The sequence below is a fragment of the Cervus elaphus genome, chromosome 19 (assembly GCF_910594005.1).
Source record: "Cervus elaphus chromosome 19, mCerEla1.1, whole genome shotgun sequence".
Taxonomy (NCBI): Eukaryota; Metazoa; Chordata; class Mammalia; order Artiodactyla; family Cervidae; genus Cervus; species Cervus elaphus.
Window position 1 is genome coordinate 37,353,163 of NC_057833.1, and position 21,716 is coordinate 37,374,878.

The 21,716-nt window shown below is 39.5% G+C and overlaps 1 protein-coding gene across 1 annotated transcript in view; it reads right to left on the bottom strand.

Annotated features, from left to right (window-relative positions):
- Window positions 1-1,601: 1,601 nt before the first annotated feature.
- Window positions 1,602-21,716, bottom strand: part of EHHADH (enoyl-CoA hydratase and 3-hydroxyacyl CoA dehydrogenase) — a 55,084-nt gene continuing 34,969 nt past the window's right edge. Inside the window, exons 6-7 of the mRNA XM_043875023.1 lie at window positions 14,044-14,385; window positions 1,602-5,056 (exon numbers count right to left, since the gene is read on the bottom strand). Of these exons, the coding sequence (XP_043730958.1) occupies window positions 3,795-5,056; window positions 14,044-14,385 (1,604 nt within the window). The 3' untranslated portion in view covers window positions 1,602-3,794. The remainder of the gene's footprint in view (window positions 5,057-14,043; window positions 14,386-21,716) is intronic.

Here is a 21,716-nt window from a genome sequence, read left to right on the forward strand (position 1 = left end):
ACTGGATGAAGCACAAGCTGAAACCAAGATTGGAGAAATATCTTGGTTTGGGAGAAGCAACCAGGAGAAATATCAATTACCTCAAACATGCAGATGATACCACCCTTACGGCAAAAAGTGAAGAGGAACTAAAGAGCCTCTTGATGAGGGTGAAAGAGGAGAGTGAAAAACCTAGCTTAAAACTCAGCATTCAAAATACTAAGATCATGGCATCTGGTCCCATCACTTCATGCAAAATAGATGGAGAAAAAGTGGAAACAGTGACTGATTTTATTTCCTTGGGCTCTAAAATCACTATGGACTGTGATTGCAGCCATGAAATTAAAAGACATTTGCTCTTGGAAGAAAAGCTATGACAAACCTACATAGCGTATTAAAAAGCAGAGACATCACTTTGCCAGCAAAGGTGCATATAGTCAAAACTACGATTTTTCCAGTAGTCATGTACAGATGTGAGAGCTGGACCATAAAGAAGGCTCGGCACAAAGAACTGATGCTTTTGAACTGTGGCACTAGAGAAGACTCTCGAGAGTCCCTTGGACTGCAAGGAGATCAAACCAGTCAATCCTAAAAGAATCAACCCTGAATATTCATTGGAAGGACTGTTGCTGAAGCTCCAATACTTTGGCCACCTGATGTATAGAGCCAACTCATTGGAAAAGACCCTGATGCTGGGAAAGATGGAGGGCAGGAGGAGAAGGGAATGGCACAGGATGAGATGGTTGGATGGTATCACCAACTCAATGGACATGAATTTGAGCAAACTCCAGGAAATGGTGGACAGAGAAGCCTGGCGTATTACAGGCCATAGGGTCACAAAGAGTCGCAAAGAGACTGGACAACAGTGCTGTGGAGTATGATTTGTAGGCACATTTCTGCAACATCATTAATCAAGGGAGTTAGGCCCTCTCACCCTCTTTCTTGCAAGCACACCTATTTCTGCTGGAAGCGAATAAGCAGATCGCAATTCAGCTGCACAGTGGCTTTTCTGATTTAAGGAACATCATTAGTCTCATCTTCAAAGCTGGAGTATTATGGCAAAGCTTCAAGGATGCTTGTAATATGTAGTTCTTGTCAGAATCAATTACTATTAGAACACATTTTTAAAATGTCATTCAGAAGGCGATTTTTTTGAAAGATAGTTTAAAAATTTTTAATAACAAAATAAGCCTTTAAGCAAGTGCATTTTCAATAATTGGATAGTATATCCTGGAAAGGTTTTCTTCATATTAACCACTGCTATTTGCAGAACCCAATAGTTTGAATTAGTTTTGCCTCCTTTGATACAAAATAAGGATAAATGAACTCATATTTCTTCTTCCCATGATACATATAAAATGTTGGTCCTTAACATTTACTGAGTCACAGACACTTCAGAGAATATGATATAAGATAAGATATGGTGCCTTTTCTAAGAAATGCAGTCAGATACATACACACAAATATTAGCATAAAGTTTCAGGGATTATGGACTCATAAAAATCTATTTATAGACACTCTAGTGTCAAAACCCCAATCTAGAGGAGAATGTAGGAGGAAAATAAGTTTTAAGAACTCAAAAAAAAGAAAAAAGAACTCAAAATTGAAATTTACTCAAGGTCTAAAGAAGAAAAAGTTATGTGTTTATTAATTTGAAACAAATTTACATTAATTTGAAACTAAGTTACTTTGCAGACAGAGTTACTGTTTTCAGGATTTTTTTCTATTTATCTCTTTAATAATATAAACTCCAACAATACATATCTCAAAAATTATTCTAAATTGAATTACAATTCAAAGCACATCCTAAAAGTTTTTTAATTTGTTTTTGGTTTACTTTTTACAATGAAAACTTGTACTATATTCATTCAAGATTTCTCTGTTTGAACTTTGGGTAATTTTGTTTGGGTTCATTGGCGAAAATATTGTAAAAACCAATTCATTCACATTACCCTGAAGGACAATAACCTAAGCCTATTTGTTTCCTTGTATGACAAGGAATTGCTGAATTAATGCCCCTCCAGATTCTAGATCTGCCAAGTGCTATGCAAGAGGTTCACGGGCGCACAGAGTATCTGTTGAATGAAGGGTCCACAAGACTTCCTAAGTAAGTAAACAAGTTGCTTACTTGTTTATTAACTTGATTAAGATATAATTCACATACCATACAGTTCACACATTTAAGGTATACAACTCAATGGTTTTGAGTAGATTTACAGAGTCATGCAACCATCAAAACAATAATTTCAGAACATTTTCATTAACCCAGAAAGAAACTCTGTATCCATCATCAGCCACACCCTGTTCCCTACCCCCAGTCATTCAGCCTTTGGAAAACTGTAATCTGCTTTCTATCTCAATAGATTTGCCTATTTTTTCCACTTAGCATAATATTTTCAAGATTCATCATGTTGTAGCATGTATTAGCACTTCTCTTCTTTTTATGACTAAATAATATCCTACTGTATGGCCAGTTCACATTTTATTTATGCATTCATCAGTTGATGGACACTTGGATTGTTTTCAATTTGAGGCTGTTATGAATAGTTCTGCTCTAAACATTTGTGTACAAGTTATTGCGTTGACTAGTCCCTCAACTTTTAACCAAACAAGGCAAAAAGTAAAAAGAAAAGAATTCTTATAACAAAATTACACAAAATTTGTTTTTCAATAATTTTAGGCTTGTCAGGATTCAACCATTTCATACACAACATTACAAAGCCTTCCCATGACCAGGAAACTGGTATTATTACTTAATCACGGAATTAGAGGAGGTTAGATCCCTGAGATTCCCACCTTACACTGTTATCAATTTGTTGTTGTTGTTCAGTTGCTCAGTTGTGTCCTATTCTGCGACCTCAAGGACTGTAGCACTCCAAGCTTCCCTGTCCTTCACGATCTCCCAGAGTTTACTTTCCATTACTGCTGCTTGAATAGAAGGGTAAATAAAGACATCTAGTGGTCTTGAAGAAATTATCATCAGACATTACTGAGCCTCTTGCAAGCAGCAAGGACAACTTTGCACATGGGCCTTGGACAGAAATGATAATACTGAGTGTGACTTTCTCAGCTCCTTTGACTCCCATTCTGGTCCAAAGTATGTGGTTTCCTCACTAACTTCCAACTGTGTTTTGCCTAAACTTCAATACCCTTCTGCCATTGAAACTTTGCCCCTGGCTACTACCTCGGCCTCCCCCTGGGCAGCTTTCCAAGCTCACGCATAGAGACCCCTACTGCCGACCCTACCCTGTCAACTGTCTCCACTCTACCTCTGAGAGTCTGAACTGAAGCCTTTATCACAGTCTTCCTTGCTGAATAAATGCCCCTCCAAGTTTTAGGTCTGTTAAGTGTTGTGCAAGATGCTTAGGGATGGACAATGAGGATCTGTTGAATGAAGGGTCCATAAGATTTCCTATCACTGCCACGTGTGTGAGGGTGAAAGACTCAACACGAATTTATGCATTTATCAATTAATAATTGATGACATATTTCTCAAATGATCAAGGTACTGGGAACCTCAACTTATTGCTGAGCCTCTCTTCTTAGCTATTACAACGTTAACACAAGTTTATTCACTGCAATTGAAATCATTTATCTGATACAGACAGATCCCTGGCATAAGAAGCACATTCCTGAATATTTGACCCATTAGAATCATCAGACAGAAGATCCAAGGAGGGGTTTTAGCCAACTGATTATTCCTTTCCTTTTGTATTTCAGAGCAATCTTACTTTGAATCTCTTTGGATTAGTTTCTATGAAATTCAGTGAGCGTTGCCCGATGGCAGCAGGTAAGGCAAAACCTAAAAGGCTGAATCACAGTTTACTGCTGGGGGGTCCTGCCAAGCTTTGCCACTCTTTCAGAGGAGGGTTTCCCTGAGAAGCCAGTTTTTTTAAATAGTCACAAGGCTCCAGTTGGGGAATATCAGGATTCTGCCTGTGGTATTTCTGCAACTTCTCTAGCACCGTGGGCAACCCAACTGTGGAAGCATAGAACATGGGCCCACCCCTGTGCCTTGGCCATCCATACCCATGTAAATAGATAACATCAATGTGCTCTGGGATATCCGCCATCCCTTCTCCCAAGATGCGGAATGCCTCATTGATGAGCGAATATAGGCAGCGCTCAAGGATCTCATCCCGGCTAATGATACGTGGTTCGATGTGATAGGTTTCCCTGTACTGTGCCAGAAATTGGGAAAGCCAGGGATCAGGTTTGTGAATCCTCCCCAGGGGCTTATCATAAAGGTACCAACCCTTACCTGTCTTCTGACCAAACCGTCCTGACTCACACAGCATATCAGGAATTGGGCAATATCTCCGGCCACCTCGCTTTCGGGCAGAACTTCCTGGAGGCAATGTAGGTCCAGTAAGACCTCGCCCTTTGCGGGATTTCCAACCTATATCCAACCCAGCAAGATCAGACACTCTAAAAGGTCCCATTTTGAAACCAAACTCTTCCAGCACCTCGTCTATCTCCTCTGGTTTACTGCCTTCTTCTAATAAGAAGTATGTCTGATCATAATAAGACCTCAGCATTCGATTCCCAACAAATCCAAAACAATTGCCTACAACTACTCCAATCTTCTTAATCTTTTTTGATAAATTCATAACCGTGGCAATGGTGGTGGGGGAAGAGAATCGGCTGGGAATAACCTCTAACAACTTCATGACATGAGCTGGTGAGAAGAAGTGGGTGCCAATGACCAAGTGAGGACGGTCACTGGAAGAAGCAATCTCATCAATGTCCAGGGCTGAAGTGTTGGTGCATAAAAATGCCTCTGGCTTGCATACAGCTGATAGTTCAGCAAAGACACGCTTCTTCAGGTTCATGTCCTCATACACTGCTTCAATGACTAAATCCACGCCACTGAGCTCCTTCATGGACGTAGTTAACCTGGGTTTTGGTCCTGACCAGGGGTGGCCACTCTGCTGCATTTTGGAGGCTTCCTTTTCCAAGATGGAGGTTATCATTTTGCTTGCAGTCTCTAGCTGCTTCTTGTCTGATTCTACCGCAATCACGGGGATCTGGGCCTTTGCAAAAGAAATGACAATGCCTTGGCCCATTGTTCCTAAGCCTGCAGATAAGAGTGAAAGAGAAGAAAAATGATTCCATGGTATTGGAAAATGGGAAATTGTTCAGTGAATGGAAGGTTTCTGTGGAAACGTGGCATTCAAAGATAGCAACTCAAGGACTACAGTTGGATTGAATACTAGTTAATGTTAGGAACTGTATTATGTGCTCCAGGGGGTATAACAATAAAAAGGATTCACACACACGCACTATTCAAAATAGTAAACAAGTTCAGCAAGATTGTATGGTGCAAGATCAATATATAAAAATCAATTGTATTTCTATAATAAACAATCTAAATATGAAATTAAGAAACAATTCCACTTTTAATAGCATTAAAAAGAATAAAATACTTCAGAATAAATTTGAGGAAGAACTTTAAGACTTACACACGAGAAACCAAAGAATATTACTGAAAGAAATGAAAGAAAACCTAAATAAATTGAAAGCTATCCCATGTTTGTGGATCAGAAGACAATATTGTTAAGATGGCAATACTATCCAAGTAAATCTGCAGATTCAGTGCAATAACTATCAAAAGTCCGACTGATATTGTGCAGAAATTAACAAGCTGATTCTAAAAGTCATATAGAAATATAAGAAATGCAGAATAGCCAAAAGAGTATAGAAAAAAAAAAAACAAAGTTTTAAGATTCATTCTTCCCAATTTCAAAACTTTTGACAAATCTACAGTATTCAAGACAGTGTGATAGTGGCATAAAGGACAGACATATAGATCAATGAGATAGAATTGAGAGTCTGGAAATAAATTCATACACGTATGGAAAATCAAATTTTAACAATGGTGCCAATAGGGAAAGAATAGACTTTTTCAACAAGCGGTGCTGGGACAACTGGATATTCACACATAAAAGAATGATGTTGAACTTCTACTTCACACCATACATAACTTAAAATGATCAAACGCCAAAGTAAGAGTAAAACTATAAAACTCTTATGAGGAAATCTTCATGACCTTGGATTAGGCAATGATTTCTTAGAAATGACATCAATTACACAAGCAATAAAAAAAAAGGATAAATTGGACATCATCAAAATTAAAAACTTTTGTGTTTCAAAGGACACAAAAAAGAAAGTGAAAAAACCCACAGGATGGGAAAAAATATTTTCAAATCATATATCAGATAAGGTACTTGTATCGGAATATATAAAGAACTTGAACTCAACAATAAAAAGACAACTGAATTTAAAATTAGGTAAAGGATCTAATAAACATTTCTCCAAAGAAGATATACAAATGGCCAATAAGCATATAAAGAGATGCCTAATACCACTAGTCATTTTGGAAATATAGATCAAAATCCCAGTGAACTACCACTTCATACCCACTAGGATAGCCATAATTAAAAAGACAGATAATAACAAGTTCTGGTGAGAATATGGAGAAATTGATTCACTGATGGCAAATTGTAAAATGGTGCTGTTGCTATAGAAAACAAGTTGGAGGTTCCTCAAAATGTTTAACATGGAGTTACCATATGAGTAGGTAAGTAGGTAGTTATATACATAATTCAAGAGAAATGAAGACATACGTCCACACAAAACTTATATACAAAGTTCATAGCAGCATTATTCAAAATAGCCAGAAAAAAGAAATAAGCCAGGGACTTCCCTGGTGGTCCAGTGGCTAAGACTCCATGCTCCCAGTGCAGGGGGCCTGGGTTTGAATCCTTCTCAGATTCTACTTGCTGCAGTTAAGAGCTCACATCCTCACATACCTCAACAAAGTAAGAAGATCCTGTGTGCTGCAACTAAGACCAGGTGCAGCCAAATAAGTAAAATTAAATTAAAAAGAAGAAGCAAGTCAAATGTCCATCAACATGAATAAACAAAAGGTAGCATCTCTTTCTGGGGCTACCCAGGTAGTTTCAGCAGTAAAGAATCCACCTGCAAAGGCAGGAGACACAGGTTGGACCCTAGGTCAGGAAGATCCTCTGGAGAAGGGCATGACAACCCATTGCAGTATTCTTGCCTGGAGAATCCCATGGACAGAGGAGCCTGGCAGGCTACAGTCCACAGGGTCCAAAAAAATCAGATACAACGGAGCATGCATGGACAATATATCTCTCCTTTGGAAAAATCACTCAGCTGTAAAAGTAAATGAGACATCCTACAGTGTGGATGGGCCTTAAAAAACATTATGCTGAGTTAAAGTTGGACACAAAAAGTTACATATTACATGATTCCCTTTATATGAAATGTTCAGAATAGGGAAATCAATAGAGACAGAAACTTGATTAGTAGTTGCCAGGAGCTGGGAGGAAGGGCAATGAGGAATGACTGCTAATGGGTACAGGGTTTCCTTTTAGGGTGATGAAAAGGTTCTAAAATTGTTTGTGGCATACTTCCCTGGCAATCCAGTGGTTAAGACTGCACACTTCTGATGCAGGGGGCATGGGTTCAATCCCTGGTCGGGGAACTAAGACCCCACAGGCCATGGGGCACAGCCAAAAAACTTTAAAAAAAAAGTTTTTTTTAATCTAAAAAAGTAAAATAAAATTGTGGCAATGGTTGGACAACTTTACAAATATCTAAAAACAACTTAAGTGTGTTCCTCTTTTGGTGACATTGTTACTGTGTATTTTAAAAACGTTTTATGGTAAGATACACATAACATGAAACTTAACATCATAACCATTTTTATGTGTACAGTTCAGAGGCATTAAGCACATTCACAAAGCTGTGTAACCAGCACCATCTTGCACCATTCATCTCTAGAACTCTTCTCACCCTGCAGAACTGAAACTGTGCTCATTAAACCAGAACTCCCCATTTCTCTCCCTGGCAATCATCATTCTACACTCTATACTTGTGAGTACTCTAGATACCTCATATAGGTGGAATCAAATAGTATTTGTCCTTTTGTGACTAGCTCATTTCACTTAGCAGAAGAGCCTCAAGTTTATTCATGTAGTATGTGTCAGAATTCCCCACCTTTTAAAGCTGAATATTATACCTTTGAATATACATATGTAGCACACTTTGTTTATCCATTCATCTGTCAAAGGACATTTGGGTTGCCATTATACCACTATTGGGAATAATTCTGCTATGTACATGAGTGGACAAATATCTGTTTGAGTTCTTGCCTTCAGTTCTTTTGGATATGCCCAGAAGTGGAATTGTTGGATTGTATGGTAATTCTATTTTTAATTTTTGAAGGAACTGCCATACTGTTTTTCATAGCAGCTGCACCATTTTATGTTGAACTGTACTCTTTAAATGGGTCAATTTCATCACATATGAGTTTCATCTCAAGAAAGCTGTAACTAAAACTCTGTGTAGTACCAACCCTCAGGACTTCCCTGATGGTTCAGATGTTAAAGAATCTACCTCCAATGCAGAAGACCAGGGTTCAATCCCTGGGTTAGGAAGATCCCTTGGAGAAGGAAATGGCCACCCATTCCAGTATTCTTGCCTAGAGAAGTCCATGGACAGAGGAGCCTGGTGGGCTACAGTCCCTGGAGTCACAAGGAGTTGGACACAGCTGAGTGACTAACACTAACACAACCCTTAAGGATTTTATAATATAGCAATGGGAAGAAGAAAAATTCACAAATATTTACCATGTAATGTAAGGTAAGTGATGAGAGAAGTTCTTTGGTGCTTCAAAGGAAAGATGTTAGTTTTGGTCAGATGAGTCAAGAAAAATTTCAAGATAAAGAAGAAATATTTGAAGAAATATTTAAAGAAAGGTCATACTGAAACAGTGAAATTGGAAATGATGAACCACCTGGCTGGGGAAGGGAAAAGGAAAGTGAGAAATATTTTAAAGAAAGGCAAGAAGAATGGAAAATATAGAAAAATTTTTTGATGGCAAATATGTTGCTGTTTCTTCCCCACACCATTTCATTTTCTTCTTGGGCACATAGGAGGCTGTACTTTCTAGACCTCTTATATCCCAGTAGGGCCTATAACTAATTCTGGTCAAGGAAATGGGGGAAGGGTGGTATGGGAAGGCCATACCTTCCCTTTTATGGGAAGGTCCCATAAAAAAAAAAAGATTTTATGGGAAGGCCCCTAAAATCTCCTACAAGATCCTTCATTACCACCTGGGTACAGAGGATGCAGAGATCAACTCTGAGGACTTGGAGGAGCCCCTAGAGCAGGTGTTGGCCTGCAGGTCACATCCAGCCTACTGCCTGCTTTTGTACTGCCTGTGAGCTAAGAATGGTTTTATGTTTTAAGTAGCTGAAAATTAAAGAGTAAGAATATTTTGTGACACCTGAAAATGATATAAAATTCAAATTTCAGTGTCCATAAATAAAGTGTTACTGGAATCAATCAGACTGATTTGTTTTCTTATGGTCTGTGGCTATACTCGTCCTCAACAGCAGAGTTGAGCAGTTGCAGTAGAGAACGTAAGGCCCCCAAAGCCTAAAACATTTATTGTCTAGCACTTTACAGAAAAAGTTTGCTGACTCTAGTCCAGGAGAATAGTAGAGCCACTAGTTGGAAAGAACCTGGTTTTAGAATTATCTTGAGAGTGAGGAGGAAATACATCTTTATTGTGTTAAGCTGTTGAGACTGTTACCTGTTATAGCAGCAGGTTATCTGTTACCTGATCAACCTGCTGTGGCTGAAACAGTTCAGTGAAAGCTATGTACATATTACTCTTCTGCACTTCACATTGACTAGCTTTAGAGCTTTTTTAAAAAATTGAAGCATAGTTGATTTACATTATTGTATTAATGTTAGGTATATAACATAGTGATTCAGATTTTTATAGATTATATTCCATTTAAGGTTATTATAAAATATTGGCCATATTCTCTGTGCTGTATAGTGTATCCTTATAACTTATTTATTACATATATAATAATTTATACCTCTTAATCCCTTGTGAGGATTGGTTTTGAATATAGTATGTTATCAATCATTAGAAATTATTGATTTAGTTCCTCTGGAATATATTTAATTTTTAAATCATATTAAATTATTTAATACATATATTGAATTATTTAAAGCAGTTTTGCAAATTTACTAAACATGTGTGTTTCACTCAGTGACAAGGAGGCTGGATAGCTCTCACTGCTGTAGCAGCTCATATCCTAAACTTCAGCCTGCATAAACAGGAGGGAGAGTTGGGGGTTCAAAACCCTGGCCGCCTGGCTTTCAGTCCCGAGCTTCATATAAAATTCCTACCATGTAGAGAGTACAATTTCACAGGAACAATAAGGACTTGTGAGAAGTTTCCGTGAAAGTGCTTTGTAAAGTATAACGTGATACAGATGATAGAACTGAACACAGCAGAGAAGGAAAGCTACCGGAGGGTGGAGTACACCTCCTTGCACTCACCTCTCAGAGCAGGTCTGCTGAAGGACCTCTGGGGCTCCAAGCAACTCATGGTCCTAACCACAGAGTGGGTCAGACTAATGCTTTCTAGAAGTGTCTTAGCTATAATTTTACTCACTTCCTTGTAAGCGTGAAAGCTTCCATGTTAAATTACCTTATACTATTAATAGTAAAGCTTAAAAAAAAAAACAACTTAAAGCTTATTGAGTGTTCATAAGGAACACATTAGAAATGCATTAAAGCACTTTGCATGTATTAACTCTTAATCCTCACCACAACCCTATGAGTTAAGTCCTATCATTTAACCCACTTTACAAATGAGCAAACTGAAGATGTAAGTAACTTCCCTGAGGTCTGATGCCTAGCAAGTAGGTGTGCTGGGGTCTGAACCCAGGTCATGTGAAGAGTCTGCACCTTTAGTACAGAATATATGGTTTCTCAAGTAGAAATAGAAGGATGGGAAGGAATTCTAAGAGCAGTTGGTTGAGTTATAGTCCTATCCACGCCTTCAGCATGTGACTTGGAGTCACTATACTCAGTCCTAGTTTCCAAATTCTTCAAATTGGGAATGTTATTGCTTGAACCTCTGATCTCAAGAGTTTTGGTGAAGATCAAATCAGACAAAGCATGTCACAGCTCTCTGTAGAAATTGCTACTTCTACAAAGTAGAAGGCTATAAGGTACTAGCCTTATCAGTCCTATTAGAGAACCTGGAAACAGAACTTGGACCTTTTATTAATATATTTTTATTTATTTATTTATGGCTATGCTGGGTTTTCATTGCTTTGTGTGGGCTTTTCTCTAGTTGCAGTGAGTGAGGGCTATTCTCTAATTGTGGTTCATGGGCTTCTCCTTCTGGTGGGCTCAATAGTTGCAGTTCCTAGAATCTAGAGCACAGGCTCAATAGTCGTGGTGCAGGGGCTTAGCTGCTCCATGGCACATGGGATCTTCCCAGACCAGGGATTGAACCTACATTCCCTGCATTGCCAAGTGGATTCTTTACCACTGAACCACCAGGGAAGCCTGAACTTGGGCCCTCGAAATGCAGCTGTTAATCTAAAGCAGAATTATCCTTGCTGCTCTTATGATTCATAAACAATGTCTTGTTGGGGGAAAAAAAAAAGAAGTATCAGCTATTATTTTAGATCTTCTTCAGTTCTATAAACTGATATTTTTTCATTTAATCACTAAAATTATACATGAAACCAGTAACTGTTTCCCTCAAAAAGTTCTTTACTAACTTCTCACAACCTTGGGGTCTCAAAGTTCTCAAGAAAGTAGGGCTGAAAGACCAAGCTTTTCACTGTTGGTAATTATGTTTTCATAGGTCAATACTGCATGTATATTGAATTTAGTTTCCTAAATTTTCCTCACTAAACACACACAGACAGGGACCAGGAGTCCTGTTCCTGGACCAAGTCACTGCCTTTAACTACCCTGTAATTAAATCTCGTCAAGAACCCCTTCTACTCAGAGAAGTAAATAAAGGATAAGGGATGCTTTGACTACTGGTTCTTCAGTGTCTAGTAAACAGCAGTCTTCTCCCCTTCTGACAGCCCTGAGAGCCCAGGCGAGGTGAGAGAAAGTGGACTTGCAGTGGTGCCGACCCAATCTGAGAGCACAGGCTCACTGAAGTGCAAACCTGGGCTCATCAGGGCTGGGGTTTTCCAGGGAGTCCAATGAAAGGACAATGAGTCATGGCTTTTGAGGATGTTGGCAAGACAGTATCTGAAGTGATGACTGGAAATGAAAACTGAATAGAGAAGGAAGTAGAGATTAAAAGAGCTGATCAAGTAACGGATGCAGTTGGAATAACTGAGAAAGGGATGTAGAAAAACAGAAGGTTGTAGTGAAAAAACACAAGTTCACATTTCAGTGGTGGAGATATGTTCAGGGTGAAACCCTAAGTGTGGGTCACGGAAGTGAAGTGAGGAGAATGTCACTGGATCTGAGGAGGCGAAGGAACCCAGAAGCAACAGGGCTGGATGGATTCTCCACACAGGGGATGAGGACAACAAGGACAGCAGCAGGATTTGGGCCAAAGCGGATAACTGTGAGCCAGGTACTAAAATGAGAGCCAAGGCAGGGGAGCACAGACAGTGATGAGGAGGGATAGAGCAGGCAGGGAGATGGCGGGACCACAGAGGAAGAGTGTCCAGAAAGGGGCTGTGGTCTGAGAGGGGAAGTGACAGCGAAGTCCAGGGAGAGTGGGAAGAAGCAACAGCATTCTTGAGAGGGCTGCAGGAGAAGCAAGTGCCCGGGGTTAAGTCAGGTTTCAGGCAGGAGACAGATGGAGAGCCACTGGTGAGCCAGATGAGGCTGTGGGTGCATTCCAGAGGACATGGGGTTCAGAGGGAGGCTGCGTCACCAAGACCAAGGCGGGCAGAGCAGGAAGCAGATAAACATGAAGAAGGGGGAAATCACCAGCTCTCTCACTTTATTTTTATCCACATTGTCTTCTACGTAGTTTAAAAGCTTTTGCAAATATTTTTCAGAACAATGTGGTGTATACTTAAAAAAACTCGAACTTTTAAACATTCCATGCCAGACACAAACCTGAAGTCATTTTAAAAAACTCACGATAAGGAAACAGGGAAATTCTTAAATGATGGTTGACCAACATGATACTGATCGTTTTTACTATTATTTTACAGATAGTTTTTACTATTATTCTGCATTAATTATTCTTGGCTTGAAGGAATACAGGAAAGAAGAAACAGGTAAGTACATAACTAGAAACAAATATTGGTGTTGCTGAGGGAATATAAAAAGGTACACTCTGTTCTTTGCCATACTATTTATCCATCTCCTTAAAAAATCACAAGTGAACAGAGAAGTCAGTGCTACAAGGAGCACAGTATGTTTGTGTTGAAGACACACTACTTTATTTCTGAATTTCACTGAGATAACTATAGACTGAGAAGATGTAGAGAAGGCTCTTCCCATCCACACTGCACTGGTGCTAGAGAGCTTGGTGAATATTAAGAAAGTTGGTGCTTTTAGTAAATTTCGGACCTCCTCTCCCAGAAGACTGTATACAGGCTACTACATACAACACTCCACTTACTATTTCAGGGGATTTGGAATCCACCCAAGATCATTCTTGGGCCAAGGCTAAGACTAAGTGAAGTTTAGGATAGTGGCCCAAAGAAGCCATTCGGAGAGCTAGCTTCTGAGGAAAGAAGACATTTTGTTTGAGAAATTTTCAAGGGGAAAAAAGTAAGGAAGCCCATCTTTCAGGTTCAGATGAATTTGGGGATAGTGGCTTTGAATCAGGAGAAGTGAATAGATGCAAGGACCAGAAAGACACAGCCTTCATTCCCAATCCCTAGCTACAGGAGTGACAGGCCACACCTTGAAATATGGTACATATCATAATCTTGCTGGGAAACCCAGGGATGAGAGACATGTAAGAGGCAGAAATGAGTTTAAAAATGCCCAGAGTCTGGAAACAGACAAATGTAGCATTAGAGAACTAGAGTTTAATTAGTTCACTGTTGAGAAGGCCTAGTGTTTCTAAGCCTCACATGCAAAGATAGTTCATGGGCTGGGGTGAAAATTAAGTTAACTAAAAAAGTGATACGTTCAGCAAAGAGCCCAGCACGTGGTGGCCCAAAGCAAATGGCAGCACTTGACAAATGCAGATTTGGGGAGTGACATTGGTCATGTTCTTACCGAGAACGCCAACAGAGGAGATGGGCTGTCCCGACGCTGTTTTCCAGGAAGCCCTGGAGGGAGTGGACCACTTATTTGCCATCCTCTCAGCAAAGAAAGCATATTGCAGGGCCCTGGCCTGCCCTGAGGTATTAAGGTACAGGCCCAGCTCCTTTTCCTTCTGGCTTCCCATGTCATATGGATATTGGACAGCAGCCTGGACTGCACGGACACAGGCCTCCGGAGATAGCCACCCAGGGTACCGCTTCCGCACCTGCAGAAGGGCTTCACTGAAAATGGCGTCCATGTTGGGCAAGCTCGGGACTGGCATGTTGCAGATTCTACGGGATTCTGGAGATTGACCTAAAAGAAATAAGAAACAAAATTTGGAACTGTTACCTATATCAAAGGATTGTGCATATATAATTATAAACACTATTTAAGATTTTTTTCCATTAAATGATTAATTAATGTGTTTCTTTTTAAAAATCTTTTTAATTGGAGGAAAATTGCTTTACAATGTTGTGTTGGTTTCTGCCATACAATATCAAGAATCAGTCATAATTATACATATATATATAAATATATATATATATATATATATCCCTCTTAGGCCTCCCTCCCCTCCCCTCTAAACTTCCCTCCTGGTCCCTATTCCCCCCAGTCATCACAGAGTGCCAGGCTGAGCTCCCTATGTTATATAGCAGCTTCCTGCTAGCTGTTTTACACATGATAGTGTATATATGTCAATGCTCCTTTCTCAATTCATTCCACCCACTACTTCCCCTGTTGTGTCCACAAGTTCATTCTCTATGTCTATGTCTCTATGCCCTCCTCGAAAATAGGTTCATCAGTACCATTTTTCTAGATTCCAGATATATGCATTAACATATAGTATTTGTTTTTCTCTCTGACTTACTTCACTCCTTATAATAGGCTCTAGGTTCATCTACCTCACTACAACTGACTCAGTTGTCAAGATATTTAATGTAACACTAGTAACAAAATCTCTGACATCTTTGCAACTTAGTCCCATAAGATAGAATTTAATAAAAAAAAAAGATAGAATTTAATAGATTCAAAGCAATTTCAAGTTACCTAATTGATGCATAAAAGTTACATCTTCCTTTTACTTCAAGGCCAAGATAACATTATGATAGATGAGTTATATTAATTTGCCAGTGAGCTTAAGGAAAATAGTCCTGAGTTAATAATATTTTAGGTTCAAAATAATTTTAACTCCATTCTTAACAGTAACAAAACCTTTAAAATACCTAGAAAAGGACACAGTATAATATTGGCACAAAGATAGACATACAAATCAGTGGAAAAAACTGAGTTAAGAGATAAACGCTTACAATCATCACCAATTGATTTCCAACACAGGTGCCAAAACAATTTAATGAGAGAAAGGAGAGTTTTTTTAAACAAATGAAGCTGAGGACAACTGAATATCCACATGAAACAAGTAAGCAGGTCCTTACCTAGCACCATATATAAAAATTAACTCAAATATGGGTCATAAATCTAAATTGAAGAGTTAAAACTATAAGACTTTCTTAAAAAGTAAGAAAAATCTTTATGACATTTGGTTAGGCAAAGTATTCTTAGCACAATTGACAAAAGAAAAAATTCATTAAGTTGGACTTCATCAAAATTAAAGACTTTCGTACTTCAAAGAACATCATTAAGAAAATGAAATGATAAACCATAGACTAGGAGAAAACATTTGCATGGTAGGCTAAATAACATCCTTCCCAAACATCTATTTCCTAATCCCCAGAACCTATGAATATATTATCTTACATGGCAAAGAGACTCTACAGATATGATTAAGGTTAAAGACCTTGAGATGTAAAGTTTACCCTGTATTATCCAGGTAGGCCCAATCTAATTTTATGAACCCTTAAAAGAGGAGAGCATCTCTCAGCTGTAGTGAGAGAGGAAGAGGCAGAGAGATGCCACACAGAAAGTTCCGTTGATGACAATGTGGCTTTGAAGATGGAGGAAGGGGGCCAAGAGCCACTCCTCGAGGCTAGGAATGGCCATCAGTTATGGCCATCAGTTTACAACCAGCAAAAACATGGAGATCTTGGTCCTACAACATAAGTACTGAATTCTGCCAACAACTCAAGTGAGCAATAAACAGATTCTCCCCAAGAACTTTCAGAAAGAAGTGCAACTACTGACAGCTGGGTTCAGTCCAGTGAGACCCCTACCAGACTTCAGACCTGTAGATAGATAAGATAATACATTTGTATTGTTGTAAACTGTGGAGTTTGCTGAGCTTGTTATATCAACCAACAGACAATGAATACAACTTGCATATCAAATATCTAATGAAGTGTCTATATCCAGAGTATATAAAGACCTCTTATGACTCAATAATAATAAGGCAAAGAACTCAGTGTTAAAAATGGGTGAAAACTTGAGTGAATACTTCACAAAAGAGCATATGTGTGTGTATGTTAGTCACTCATGTCCAACCCTTTGCAGCCCATGGACTATAGTCCACCAGGCTCCTCTGTCCACGGGATTTTCCAGGCAAGAATACTGGAGCGGGGTTGCCATTCCCTTCTCCAAGGGATCTTTCCAACCCAGGGATGGAACCTGGGTCTCCCGCATTGCAGGCAGATTCTTAATCATCTGAGCCACAATTGTTCAGTTATCCTGTGAGTAAGCCAATCTTCAGTTTATGGGCTCCCCTGGTGGTTCAGACAGTAAAAAATCTGCCTGCAATGAAGGAGACCTAGGTATGATTCCTGGGTCAGGAAGATCCCTGGCAAAGGGAAAGCCTACCCACTCCAGTACTCGTACCTGGAGAATTCCATGGACAGAGGAGGCTGGCAGGTTGTAGTCCATGGAGTCACAAAGAGTAGGACACGACTGAGTGACCTACACTCTTACTTTTTTTCAAGCTCAGCAGAGAAAGAAGAAGACCTTTCCAGGACCTACAGCTGATTTAATTTCCTAGTGGCCCATAAAAGAGATGAGAACAGATAGTGGGGAGAGGGAAGTTGGGGGAGAGGATCGAGTGGATTAGGAAAGAGGTCAGAGCTGTCAGTTTTGTGGCACCTGACAACAGGTGGCTAGTACAGTCTTTGTGGGGACAGGGCTTAGATGGGTTTGGGATATCTCAGAGCTGGATCTCTGTCCTTGTGACGCTACCACCAGCCCCACCATCACAGGGGCTGATTCTCAACATCATAGCGCACATCAGAGTTATTTTAGGACTTTTAAAGATGACCATGCTCCATTGTGAACTCAGTTAAGATTCTTTAAGGGTGGGGCCTGGACATGAGTATTTTTTAAAAATTCAATAGGTGATTTTGGGACTTCCCTGGTGGTCCAATGGCTAAGACTCCATGCTTAGAGGGGGGCCCAGATTTGATACCTGGTCAGGGAACTAGATCCCACATGCCACAACTGAATATCCCACATGCCACAACTAAGACCTGGTATAGTCAAATAAAAAAAAAAAAATTCAATAGTTGCTATTGAGGTATAGCCTTTTGGAGGTCCATGAGCAGAGCATTTATCAGCCACCATATCAGAAGTCATCCGCAGCTCCTGGCTACTTTGACCTGGCAGAGACTGAAGCAAGAAGAGAAAGAAAAAAAAGGAAGAAGAAAAACAATGGTGTGCAGTAATTTTAGCCAATTGGCACGCTCCTAGTATCTCAGGGACACTCAGAACCTCTGAGACTGCAGACAGGCATCTTGGGATCCCCCACAGCACTTGTCCAGACCAAACTAAGCATATCTATTGAAGAGTGTTGGATCAGGGCACAACCGTTAGGAAGTTTTTCCCTGCTCAATTTCCTATCCTTTTTGTTCTGTGGCTGTAATTGAAGGATGCTATTATTTTACAATCTCATTTTATTCCCACAAAATATTCAGAATTTCCCCTTTGGGTCTACAGGTATGGTGTTTTCAAAGTGTATTTCTTAGACACACGCTAGTTTTAAAGTCACTCAGCTGTACCTACATAATAAGAGAGGCAAGTGTGTGCAGGTCAGAACCAGCACTGGCTCCCCAGGAAAATGGGAAAGAGAGGAGCTAATTAATGATTCATGTATGTTTATAATTGAATTCTTTCCCTGATCCATTCATATTTTTTTCTTAATTCTTTGAAGTTTTCTAAGGCAGAAGTTTTCATTTAAAAAATAAGTGAAACATATGCCTCAAGGAGGAAAAGGAGATGATTATTTCCCCTTTTTCCTTTATAGTAAGCTGACTAGATGAGATTTTCTCTCTCTAGGATAAAGAGAGACAATGTACAGTGTGTAATTTACAAAAATGGTTTCCTAAGACATACAGGATTCTCTGTAACTCTGATAGATAGACTCCCTCTCATAGAAGCTCTGCAAAGAACAGACAGAAAAACTGCACTTTTTCTGGGCTTGAGGGGGTCCCCAAAGAACTGGGGTACATAAAAAAGAAGCCCGATTTAGATATGTGCTTAGACTTCCCTGGTGGTCCAGTGGTTAAGGCTTCATGCTCCCAATGCAGGGGGCCTGGGGTTTGATCCCTGGTCAGGGAAGTAGATCCCACATGCTGCAACTAAGACCCAACATAGTCAAAGAAATAAATAAAAACAAATATTGGTACTTTCCTGGTGGCTCAGAGGTTAAAGTGTCTGTCTGCAATGCGGGAGACCTGGGTTCGATCCCTGGGTCAAGAAGATCCCCTGGAGAAGGAAATGGCAACCCACTCCAGTATTCTTGCCTGGAGAATCCCATGGGCGGAGGAGCCTGGTGGGCTACATTAGTCCATGGGGTCACAAAGAGTAGGACACGACTGAGCGACTTCACTTCAGGCTTCCTAGGTAAGGCAGTATCACTCTGCTTCTGTGAAACATGTTATACAAATGTTCACAGAGAGTAAAAATAAATTACAAAGAGCAAAAGGTAAAATGGAAGAGAAAGACAGATGAAACCACCAAGATTTTTTTAAGTCACAAAATCCAAATGAACAAATAGATCAAGGTCTTTGAGCAGAATAAAAATTGCTAAAAATGCCTACCACAGCCCAGGGCAGACACAGTAATAGGACCAGGGTTTGCTGGAGGGACAAAAACAGAGCACTGGGTTCCTGAGCTGAGGCTCCCTCTTGGATGCCCCCTGTGCTCATCTTCAGCCAAGAGCACACACTTTCAGCTTCATGCCAGAATCACACTCGTGGGAACAGGGGTTCTTACGTCATTTGGGAACAAGCAGGCTGCTGGCCACATGCAAATAAACCGCATTTGACAGGACCCTCCCCTCCCCAGTTTAGCCAAAGCAATCTGGTTTGGCCAAGCAACTGAACCGCTCTGCTAAGTCCATTGCACTGCGGTCATCAGGGAGGCCTCGTGTAACAACAGTATTAAGATGCATGAAGCTAATTAACTTCCACAGTCAGCTCTCTAGGATGTGTTAAGTTTATAGAGAAACTTGCAGCTACTGCCCAAATCATATTTTTAGATATATATGTTAACCTCCTACAATCCCCTCCCACCCATAATTGGCTCCAAAACTGCAATTTTTTTCTAAACTGGCTCCAATTGCAACACTGACCACTGGAAATCTCCTTCCTTCTCAACTTGCCTATTGCATGTGGAAACTAAATAAGTATTCTCTCTCTCTCTTTCTTTTTTTTTTGCAGCTGCTGCTGCTGCTGCTGCTAAGTCGCTTCAGTCGTGTCTGACTCTGTACGACCCCATAGATGGCAGCTCATAATTTATTACTATAGCTCTAAAAATTTTTTTTAATTGGAGGATAATTGCATTACAATATTGTGTTAGTTTCTGCCATACATCAACATGAATCATATATAAATAAATGTTCTTAATCCTTTTCCTTTGTTCTTTTTGTAGGTCAACATTTCAGCAGTGCGGGGTGTGGATAATGATGGGGGTGAGAATAGGTTGAATTAATGAAATATTTTTACAAACGGAGAAAGAGAACTCAAAAATTTTACATGTACTTTTTAAAATTGAGATTTAGTTCACATTCAATAAAAGTCACCATTTCAAAGTTTATAATTCAGGAGTTTATAGTATTATCACAAGCTGTGCAACCACACATGTATGTTTTTCAACCATGCCTTTCAGACTGCTTTACTAATATTTTTAAGTTAAAGAACATCATGAACCTCAAAAACATGCTAAGTGAGAGAAACCAGACACAAAAGATCACATGCTATATGAAATTCTAAAAAACAAGACTATAGTAACAGAAAACAGGCCAGTGGTCACCTATGGCCAAGGGCAGGGGAAGGAATCTACTTAAAAGAGGCAGGAGCATACTTTTTAGAGTGACTGAACCATATCTTGATTGTAACAGGGCCACAGAACTGTACATTACTACAAAAATTCATCAAATTGCTACGTTTAAACTGGGTGACTTTTACTGTGTGTAAATTACACCTCAAGCTGGAAAAATCAAAACCAAAGCAAAAATCATTTAAGAAATTTGGGGGGGGGGACAAGTTATTTTCATTTTTGTGTATTTTCTTTAAACTTTTGTCAGCATTCATAACACACCATGTAGCTCTAAGTATAGAATCGGAAAGATCCCCTGGAGAAGGGTTAGGCTATCCACTCCAGTATTCTTGGGCTTCCCTGGTAGCTCAGATGATAAAGAATCTGCCTACAGTGCAAGAGACCTGGGTTTGATCCCTGGATTGGGAAGATCCCCTGGAGGAGGGCATGGCAACCCACTCCAGTATTCTTGCTTGGAGAATCCCCATGGACTGAGGAGCCTGGTGGGCTACAGTCCATGAGGTTGCAAAGAGTTGGACATATGTGACAGCGCGGCACATATATAATTTTGTATTTAGACACTTTTATATCACAATTTCACATTTCTACCAAGTTTTGATGATTATAATTTAAGATACACAATTGTCCAAAGCCCATAACCATTCCCCTGCTATTACCAGGTAAATTACCAAATTTTAAAGCAAACGATTCCTCCTCAATATTTGGATGCCACCAAGTGGACAAACTGTGTAATATTACTGAGATTGAGTAGGCCATTTTATACATTAAAAAAAATAATACTTCAATGTTAGAATTTTTATTTAAAATTAATTTTAAAATTTTTATTAATTATAAGATATAAATGATTATGATTTTATTCATTAAAAATAAATGATTTTATTAATTATAAGATTATTTTATAAATGTACCAGACCATGATCCCCATCTATCTCTTGAAGTAACTTAACTCTCAAATCTGAATTTCCAGAAGTCAAAGAAAAGAACTTCCTGTTGAAATCATGTCCTTAACAAACTAAAACCACAGGTGAAAAACGATAGACATGGGTCTATCTTAAACCCCAAACCAAAAACCATTTAGGGACCCCCAAATGCAAACAGCCTTTCCTGTAGGCCAATTGACTTCTAACAAAACAATAAGTGCTCTCAGGAGGCACAACAAAACCAGTGATGAAACTGTGGTGAAGATTATCTGGAAAGAAGAGAAAGACAGCAGGAAACTCATTCCCCTTTGGGCAAAGCCTTGCTAACTCTCTTTAGAGTCGCCAGTATTTTCTCCTGACAGTCCCTGGCCTCTCCAGTTTAAGCTTTCACTATTGAAATGAAACAGTAAGTGGTTAGAGCCACAAAAAGAAAGATTATTTCAGGGAAGCGTTTGGTCCCTGCCAGAGTGGACAAAAGAATGACTTTTTCAAAGAAACCTTTGAATGACA